General features: G+C 49.9%; 2 protein-coding genes across 2 annotated transcripts in view; both read left to right on the plus strand.

Moving 5' to 3' along the window:
* Positions 1–8,718, plus strand: part of mast4 (microtubule associated serine/threonine kinase family member 4) — a 94,609-nt gene extending 85,891 nt beyond the window's left edge. Inside the window, 8 exon segments of the mRNA XM_069700900.1 lie at positions 1,737–1,951; positions 2,236–2,436; positions 2,831–3,057; positions 3,999–4,121; positions 4,667–4,803; positions 5,741–5,925; positions 6,064–8,589; positions 8,592–8,718. Coding sequence (XP_069557001.1) covers positions 1,737–1,951; positions 2,236–2,436; positions 2,831–3,057; positions 3,999–4,121; positions 4,667–4,803; positions 5,741–5,925; positions 6,064–8,589; positions 8,592–8,626 — 3,649 coding nt within the window. The 3' untranslated portion in view covers positions 8,627–8,718.
* Positions 8,719–9,084: 366 nt separating this feature from the next.
* On the plus strand, positions 9,085–9,798 carry LOC138622183 (ensconsin-like; the record flags this gene model as incomplete). The annotated part of the gene is made up of 1 exon (XM_069700761.1): positions 9,085–9,798. A coding segment is annotated over one exon (621 nt), but the record flags the coding sequence as incomplete, so codon positions are not given.
* Between the last annotated feature and the right edge of the window lie 321 nt (positions 9,799–10,119).

Below are 10,119 nucleotides of genomic sequence, written 5' to 3' on the forward strand. Positions count from 1 at the left end.
CTCGAAATCGGCTTATTTAAACACGAGATGAAAAGTCGTTTTTATTACAGAGTCGCAGGAATCTTTTTTTATGTTTGGAGGCAAGCTAGCTGCAGTTTGTTCTGTGGTGCAAATGCAGTGGAAGGAATGGAAGAAGTGCTCAGATCCTTCACTTAACTGAAAGTACTGATATATTAATGTAAACGTATTCCATTTCAAGTGAAAGTCATTCATTCAAAGCCCTGCTTAGATAAATATTGTCATCAAAATGGATAAATAGATACTTTAATCATTCCAACAGGGACATTTTAATTTCCAGCAGCTCTCATGTAAAAATCGGAATCAAAAAGGCAGAAGAATTTGTAAGTAAAAAAAAATTGTAAAACAAATTTAAAGTATCGAAAAAAAGACCCTTATGGCTGATTTACTGTTGTATTTGGTCAAAATGATGTGGAAAATAATGTAATAGTTTATATACAGTTAAGCAGTGTTTCTCCAAAATCAGGGTTGGGCCCTTCTAAAAGGTAAACAGATAAACCTGAGGGATCTTCGGATGATTTATTGTTTAGGAAAATGGAAAAAAAAGTTCTGATACAGGTTTTTAATTTAAAAAAAAACAACATTTGATTTTTCATTATTCTTTGGCTGTCGTGTGTGAAACGGAAGATTTGGCCTCTTGGAGCCTCGAACAATACATTTTTAATTAAACCATCTGTGAAGTTTAGACAACTGAAATGGGAGAAGAGGTCACAAGCTAAAAAAGATGGTTTATTATTTATAACTCAAAGCTCTACATTAGTCAATACACTTGGATATTTTACACAACATTTAAAAAAAATATTTTTTTTTATAATATTTGCAAGTTTTAATGAGAGGATTAGAAAACTCAGGTAAGATGGGGTTTAAAGAGGTCCAGCTCCACATCAGTAAGTGAGACTCTGTGTTCGTGGCAGTGGAGAACGTTTGCAGATGATGCAGGTGTTTAACTTTGAGCAAATAAAGATATAAATCAATACATTATTTCATACAAAAATAGATAAATGTGACTGAAAACCATATCGTTAAATGACCCACTGTCAGATAAAATGCAAAAAAGCATGTTTAGGTACACATATTGCAGCATGTTTGTGTCCCTGACTTACAATTTAAGTATTTATATTTAGATAAATCACTATTTTATTCAATTAAATGACAAATAAATCCTCCTTCAAGTCAAGAGAGTAATGAAAAATATTAACAAATAATGATTTCTATCTGAACTGCTCGGTTGAAACTTTAGTTTATCTGATAGCTCAGACACATTTGTCCTTTTTACCTCTAAACAAAACATCTAAACAAATGACAGCTGTCAGGTGGAGAGTTTGAAGCTTGATGTTCCAGTTCTCTTAGTAGATGGTAATAGAACTGTATTTGTACAGTGCAAAATTTTTTAAGTTTTTAAAATATGTCTGCAGCAAATATGATCCAAACGAGGAGTTTTCGGGTGCTCAGAGAGGCTGAATTAAACCAAACGTGAACAGTAACCGACGATTGATGAACATTTTACATTTGATTTCTGCATTAAGACGCTCCGAGGCCACTTTTAATCATGTTAAACAGTCTGTTTCAACTGTACGACCATCAAAAATGAAACTAGTCATACCTTCCTCTCACTCACTCTCGCATAAACCTATTAATAGCGTTAAGATGTACATTATATTCAGACATTTAGAGGAAGTCTGTCCGTCTCACCTGACCATGTTGTGTCTCCTGTCCAGGCCCTCACTGTCCCACTCCACCGACACCGACAGTCTGAATCAGGGCCCCCGCCCCGGTTTGCTGCCCAAGTTTGCCATCTCGGCGGAGAGCGAGGGGGACGACACCTCGGGCCTCGGAGACCCCAGCAAGGCCCCCTTCTCTATCGGGGAGCTGCCGCGGGACGAGCCCGACGCCACGACTCCCGGCAGCACGCACAGCGGAGCCACGCTCTCCGGTACGGATTTTCCATAACGTGGGACAGAGCCAGGCTAACCTTTCCCCCGCTTTCCAGTCTTTATGCTAAGCTAAGCTAACATGCTGCTGGCTGTGGCTTCATTACAACACGAGAGTGGTATTGGTCTTTTCGTCTAACGCTCGGCAAAAAAAAGCAAATAAGTTCGTTTCCCAGAATTTCAAACTTTTGTTTTACAAATTCAAAACTCCAAATCTATAATTGTTTCATTTATCCCAACAGCACTCACAGTGCCTCACTCCCCGCACGTCTTTTTTCAAATCCAGGAAGTTTCTCCGAACATTTGGACCAGCTGACGCCCCGGGGTGAAGGCGTGGAGAGCCCCGACAGCACCGGTCACACCTCTGCAGACCCGCGGCCTCAGACCGCCTCTCTGCGGCCGGAGAGCGCTGCAGAGAGGACCGGAGCCGTGGCCAAAGTCCCGAAGTCCGTCTCAACGGGGGCCCTGTCCCTCATGATCCCCGGAGGTGAGTCGGACGAACCGCGCAGACTCTCCGACCGGTTTGCCGAAGTAACCGTGTCAGGAATCGCAACAGCAGCAGCGGACTTTGAACGAATAAAATGTGAAAGAGATGAAAGCTCAATGTGGATCTGTGCAGAATTGGCCCAGCGTGACGCCTGCTGTGAGCTCCATTTTTACCGAGTGGCTGCGAGCAAGAAGCCGAGAACAAGCCGCTAACAGGGGGAATTTTACAGGCGGGGCCGGAGCAATGGGTCTGCACCGCTGGGAGAGAAAATCCCATTTAGTTTCGGCCGCAGCAGGAGCAGAAAGGGAAGCGGGCTCACGGGGCTTTACGGGAGCGGACTTCAGGGTCCGGTTAAAGTCTGATTGAATAAAAGGAATCTTCTTAATTCTTCCAGATATCTTCGGGGTGTCTCCGCTGGCCAGCCCCCTCTCCCCTTACTCCCTTTCCTCGGACCCGTCCTCCCGAGACTCCTCCCCCAGCCGAGACTCCTCCCTCTGCACCGCCAACCCGCGGCAGCCCATCGTCATCCACAGCTCGGGGAAGAAGTTCGGCTTCACGCTGAGGGCGATCCGGGTGTACGCGTGCGACGGCGACATGTACACCGTCTATCACATGGTCTGGGTAAGGACGACAGCAGCAGACGTGCGGTCGTCTCACCTGTTCGGTGCATTTTAAACCAACTCTGCAGGGCTCACCTGTTTACGTTCAGTTTGTTCGGGCCGACGTGAAAGCTGTCAATCAAATTCAGGCGAAAAACACGAGGCTGAAGTGGACCGAGCACAGGGATGTGACAGTAGATATGAGAACTCAGTCTCCCACTGTGTCTAAACAACACACAGTATAGAGTCTATTCATTCGAGACCATCTGGATAATGTATGTGCATCATCCAGATGTGCTGTAAATCCAGGAAATGAAGCAATTTTGATAATTCATGAATCATTTCAGTCATTTTTTCAAGCAAAATCTGTTGATCAGAAAAAACAAGCAAATTAAAAGCGTCAACGTGGACTTTAAAAAGTTTCAGAATTGCATCTTTTGAACAATTTAACTGCGAAAGTAATCAGCAGATGAACTAGTAATATTATGTCATTGCAGCCCTAAATCAGGGAACTGTGGAGTGTGTGTCCACGTTATTTTGGCTGAATGCTGATAAAACGTGTGAAATATAGTACGGCACAGTAACTATATCCCATAATACTGCAACACAAAATGCCTCTTTCCTTTTTCTGTATGTTTGGCAATAATTATCATTATTACTTAATAATTCTGATGTCAAAGGTCCAGTTGTGTCCTATTTCTTTGCGAGCTCTTGGTCACAACACGGGTTCACGTTCCGTGTCATTTGTTATGCAAAATGACCAAAACTGTCCACTAAATGAGTTACTTGATATTTCATATTATTGATTGTAAAAACAAGAAGTAAAAAAAAGACCAAACTGAACCACGACTAAAATGCAACAAGGAATTTCTCGTCTGGACAAAATGATCCAAACTGCAGGCGTGACAGCTTAAAAATCCTATTAATGATAATCTTTCATTGTCTCTTGTGTCTGTGGATCAGAACGTAGAAGACGGCGGACCTGCTCACAAGGCCGGACTCAAAGCCGGAGACCTGATTACTCACGTGAACGGAGAGCCAGTTCACGGCCTCGTTCACACTGAGGTGGTGGAGCTGCTGCTGAAGGTAACTTTAAATCAAAGCGCTTCAGGTTTTAATCACTGTGGGGTTTTTTTATATGCTGCTGCTCAAGGTAGTAATGATGTTCTTCATGTGGTTTGGACAGTAGTGATTTTAAAAATTCAGAATAAATAGATTGATCTGTCCAACTTGTTGACCAAAGTGCTTCTGAAACTTCCGAGGTAAATCTGATGAGTTGAGGTTTTTATACTCAAGAGTGGAGAGAGTAAAAAAAAAAAAAAAATCCGGCAGTGATGAAGTCACTGGAGCAACTCTGAAGTCGTTTATGTAGAAAAATATGTACTTGATAAACTACTAAATTAAATCATTTTAAATGAACATCTTTATTTTCATGGTTATAAAAGTGGCAAAATTGAAGCTACACACAACGTTAACGCTCACCCTGACTGCAGTCTCGGGTCCAAATAAATCCAACAGTCTATGGTCTGACCGCAGTTTTGATCTTTTAAGAATATATATATAAACTAAAAGTAATTTAGTCATAAATATTATTTTCGATTTAAATACGGTTTTGTCTTTCCTTTTTTCAGAGCGGCAGTAAAGTGGCCATCTCTACGACCGCGTTTGAAAACACCTCCATAAAAACAGGTCCCGCCAGGAGGAACAGCTACCGGAGCAAGATGGTCCGATGTGGCAAAAAGCCCAAGAAGGAGAGGACGCCGGAAAGGTATGAAAACTTAACTTCATTATATTTTAACACCATTTCTATAGTATTTATTACACAGTACTGACTATTTCTAGGCATTATTTAACTTGTTGGTCGAGATTTATGATTGTTAACACGGCGTCGGACAGCTGTAATCATATTTAATTTAATAACAATATTCAAAACTGTCTATTAAAACCTATCGAGACCTTCCGAAGCTTTCGGCATCCTCTTGTGGCCTTCGTCAGCGAGTGCGGTTGCTCAGATGTCATGAAAGTCGAGGGGGAAATGTTTATTGATGATAAATATAAATGTTGCAAACTGTGTTTTGTTATATTCTAAAAACTTCTTAAAAACGACATTACAGTAAATTGTTCATTTATTGGTTTTAGATGCTAAAGAATAAATCAAATCGTATTTGTTATAAATTAGAAGACGTGTTTCGTCTCCTCCATAATCGGTTTGTTCAAAATATAACCACCTCACGGTGCCTGACATCATGTGGATATTATTGAGTGGACGATAAATTTGGAGATTGGTAGGACTTTACGATGGTTCAGTGAGTCACGGCTCAGTTTGCGCGAGGGCTCACTTCACCCAAAAGTGTGGAGACGCTTCTATAACTCCCTAAAAGTTAATGAGGACCAGAGGGAAGACTTCCTGTCTTGATACTTGTTTCTGTAGCACCGTGACGTTGCAGAAACATATTCAGCTCAGTATTCCTGCAGAAAAGAAGTGAATGATCAGACTTCCTGTGTGAGTTTCCTATTGGCCTCTAGGAGGCAGTCAGAGGACACTGAGGGAATCAAATAAACCTGCAGGAGAAACAGGAAATTTGCACATTTGCTGTTTTAGTTTGCTGTATCATTTTAATAAAAAAAGATGTTATGAACAAGGGCGTTTTTGACACTTTCCAAAGTGGGCTGATTTTTTTTTTTTTTTCTACTTCTCTTTGCAGGCGACGCTCCCTCTTCAGACGGTTCGCCATGCAGCCGTCTCCGCTTCTGCACACGAGCCGCAGTTTCTCGTCCCTCAACCACTCTCTGTCCTCTGGTGAGAGTCTCCCCGGCTCCCCTACCCACAGTCTCTCCCCTCGTTCCCCCACTGCCGCCTTCCGCCCCGCACCAGATTTCACCCAGTCAGGTGGAGGTTTCAACTTATCTTGACGACAAGCTTGAACGTCATTCAGGGAACAAAAAACAAAAGAAACCATCACGTATCACGTTTGATTACTAATATCCGTTCTTTCTTTCTTTCTTTTTTCTTTTTGTTTATTTCCAGGTGGTAACTCGTCCCAGAGCAGCTCCCCCAGCTCCAGCGCGCCGAACTCCCCCGCAGGCTCGGGCCACATCCGGCCCAGTACCCTCCACGGCCTCGGCCCCAAACTGCCCGGTCAGAGGCTCCGTCAGGGGCGCCGCAAGTCGGCCAGCAGCATTCCCCTCTCTCCGTTGGCGCGCACGCCTTCCCCGACGCCCCAGCCGACATCTCCTCAGCGCTCCCCCTCCCCCCTCCTCAGCGGACACTCCGTTGCGATCTCCAAGACGACCCAATCCTTCCCGACCAAGATACATTCCCCGCCCACGATCGTGCGCCACATCGTCCGACCCAAAAGCGCCGAGCCGCCTCGCTCGCCCCTCCTGAAGCGCGTCCAGTCGGAGGAGAAGCTCTCCCCCTCCTACACCGGGGATAAGAAACACCTGTGCCCCAGAAAGCACAGCCTGGAGGTGACGCAGGAGGAGGTGCAGGACGAGGAGCTGAGGACCGGGGAGTACAGCGTCCTGCAGAGCGTGGACGAAACCGCCTGCGAGCCGCCGGCCATCAACCGCGTGCGTCCCGTCGAGCAGGGCTGCCTGAAGAGGCCCGTCGGCCGCAAGATGGGCCGGCAGGAGTCCCTCGAGGAGCTCGACAAAGACAAACTGAAGGCCAAGATGGTGGTGATGAGGCAGGACTGGTCCGAGAGGAGGGAGTCTCTGCAGAAGCAGGACGCCCTGCACGAGTCCGACCCGTCGCCTCCGTGCGGTGACGACAGGGAGGAAGGTTTCCTGGTCCGGGGCCAAAACAGAACTCAGAGTCCAGAGTCGGGTTCTCTGGAGCCCAAAGCTGCCAGCGCGACCCTTAAAGACGTCTTGTATAAAAAACTGAACACGCGTGCGTCCGAAGGCCACAATGAACCTCCAGGTGGCGGCGGTGACGCCGACGCAGGCTTTCGAGCGGCTCTCTGCTCCATTCACCCGGAGTGGCAGCACTCCAGACAGAGTAAAGACAACCTGAAGCCCGACAGGTTGGACTTCAAAGCTCCCAACATCGAGTTCACCAGGAAGAGGCTGTCCTTCGAAGAGCGAGAGGACTGCATGTGTCGCTTGTCTTCTGGCTTCCACGAGAACCTCCACTTTGGCTCCACGCGGTCGAAGAGCCTCCAGCTGGACACGGCCATGTGCCACGACCACATGAAGGCCGGGCTGGGAAGCGTCCACTCGAGCCCCGAAGGTCTGTCCCCGAAGCTTTTCTCCGGGAGAGGAGAGAGCGCTGTGGAGAAACTCCAGCTCATCTCCGCGGAGTCTCCTCTCAGGAAGACGTCGTCGGAGTATAAACTCGAAGGACGCCACGTCTCCTCTCTCAAACCTCTGGAGGGCACCCTGGACATCGGTCTGCTCTCGGGGCCCCGAGTCTCCAAAACGGAAACCTGCTTGTCCAAGATGGCCGACAACACGAGCGACGCGGTCTCTGCGAGTCCTCCGGTTTGGCTCCAGAGCCCGACTGAGAGACAGATAACCGTCCCCCAACTGAAAACTACAGACAAAATGAAGAGCCCCCTGACTTGTTCAGTTATCCCCGAACCCGTTTCCTCTTTAAATATCGCACTTGTCTCCAAAGAGCAGCCGAGTACCGCAACCACGGAGGGGAAAACCGGCGAGAAAACGCAGGATCGACTTGGCGAGTCATTAAAGGCTCCGACCAGCAAAGCGGAGGCCCCGACCTTTACCGTGAAACCAGAGAGCCGGGCTGCCGCGAAGGCCACCTCCTCGCTGGCCCACGACCACAGAGGTCCTCGGCACAGCTCCCACTTCTCCTCCTGTGGAAAAACACCGTCCATACGGGAGGTGAGCAACGAGGATCAGGAGGACGAAGCGGAGCCGCAGGAAGCGGCGGCGGACGCCACATCACAGAGCACCGACGGCTCCAAGACAGAAGTCTCTTTGACTTCAGCGAAGAAGCCGGAGGTAGACATAAAAGCCTCCCCCGCACCTCCTCGAGCGGAGGCTCCAGCTACTGCAGCCGCCGCCAGCGATCCATTACCGGTGCCGCCGAGGCGGAGCACAAACTCCGGTTTGGACACCGGTCAGCTTCGGAGCCGCGAGAAAAAGCTGGCCCCCGCACACAAGGCAAACACGACCTCCGTCTCCGAGGTGGACGCGCAGAACAGCTCGGCATCTGTTCCCGAGGAGGCCTTTTCAAAGCTGCCCGACGTCTGCTCGGCGAACCCGGAACTTTCCGTCACGGCGTCGGCGCACGGCAATAAATCCAGCGGTTTGAAACCAGAGGGTCGGGACCGCTGCGAAACATCTGTCAGTGAGGACGTTGGGCTCTCCAACAGGTCGGCCGTTAAACCGTCCGCGGGGCTAAACGGCTCCAAGACGGACGTCACCATCTGCGCCGCAGTCGCGCGAGCGGAGCAGAAGAGGGAGGTCTGTGCCGCGAACACGTCCGCCTCATTAAATGTTATTTCGCAAGTCGCACCGAGCGCCAACAAGAAGGATAACACTGTGTCTGAGGGCGGCGGCGCGTCGTTGCAGAAGAACGTCGTTCCCGCGTCACCGAAGGCGAAGAGTGCGGTGAGCGTTAAAGATTCAGAGCAGCCGTCAAAAAACGACCCCGCCGACAAAGCACGACAGAAATCCTCCGGTTCTGAACTCTGCACGTCCGAGAAAGAAAACGCCGCGGTCCCTTCAGTTAAACTCAAGAGTTCGGCGAGCGAAAACGTGAGTCCCAAAAGTAAGTCGAGGCCCGACCCGCAACCCGTCCCGGCCACGGCCGCGAAGACGGACGCCAGAGCCCCCGAAGTGAAGTCTCCCGGCACAGCTCCGCCCGTCCCGGCGGTCGGGAGCGGCCCGCATTCAAAGCAGCGGGATCCGCCGAAGGAATCCGCGCCCTCAGCTTCGACCGTCCAGGTAACCCACGACGCTAAACGGAAAGAAGACTCGCCGCAATCCGCCGCAGCCGACGCCAGGCAAAGAGAGTCGACGCGTTCGCCCTCGCTCCCCGACGTCAAGCAAAGAGAAACCCAGTCCAGAAGTTCTGTAGCAGACCCGAAGCCCAAATGGCTCCCTCCGAAAACCGCCGCCGCGTCGACGGGCCCTGAAGCCGGCCGCAGCTCCGACTCCGGCCGGGAAACAAAGTCCGGACAGCAAACCGAAAGACCACTCGCCCAAAAACCAAGCCGCGGTCGCCAGAGAGCATCGCGACTCCAAACCGAGAGACGTCGCTTCGCCTCATCCTGCGGCTCAGCAGCAGCTCAGGAAGGAGCCGCAGCCGTCCGGTCTTTCCCCTCCGGCCAATCCGCCGCCGGTGCTGCCCAAACCCGCGGCGAGGAAGGAAACGCACGCGCCGGGCGGCGGCGGAGCCGCCTCGGGCAAGTTCTCCGCCTGCGAGTCCAAGGCGGCCAAGGACGGCCCCAGGTCCGAGGCGCTCAGGGCGGACGGACACAGGGCCGCGGAGAGCCGAGCCGGCGCGTCGGACAAGCACGCGCCCGTCGGTCGGAAGGAGGCGGCCGAGAGGAAGAGAAAGGACGCGGCTCAGGAGGCCGCGTCCGCGCAGAAGAACGCCAAGCGGGACGCGTCCAGGGCGTCTCCCTCTGCGGACAAAGACGCTGGCAGGTGCAAGCAGCAGAAGGAGTCGCCTCGGAGTTCCGGCAACAAAAAGTAAAACGGCGGCGAGGGAGCGACGACGTCGGACGACTTCCATCGCCGCATCGACGGAATGAAATGTTAGAAGTGATTTGTGCGAGCGTCATCATGCCTTCGTTTTTTTTTTTTTTTTTTGTTTTCTGTTTTGAGGACCGGGCAAGCTGTTACATGCTGATAGGAGAGGTTAGAGGTGTGTGTGTGTGTGTGTGTGTGTGTGTGTGTGTGTGTGTGTGTGTGTGTGTGTGTGTGTGTGTGTGTGTGTGAGACGGTCAATGTTTCGAGGTCTGAATGTAGGCGATCGTTTGCTGATCATTTCCAGTCTTTTCAACTGAATGTTTTGAAGTTTCGTTCGTGTCCATCGCAGAACGCTTTGTGCAATCAGTGGGGGAGGGAGTGGGGGGGAGGGGAGGGGTGGGTCGGTGCCATAAAAAAA

The sequence above is a fragment of the Brachyistius frenatus genome, unplaced genomic scaffold, assembly GCF_029030835.1.
Source record: "Brachyistius frenatus isolate BFR_SWC_R1_liver_20210118 unplaced genomic scaffold, ASM2903083v1 Contig_35, whole genome shotgun sequence".
Taxonomy (NCBI): domain Eukaryota; kingdom Metazoa; phylum Chordata; class Actinopteri; family Embiotocidae; genus Brachyistius; species Brachyistius frenatus.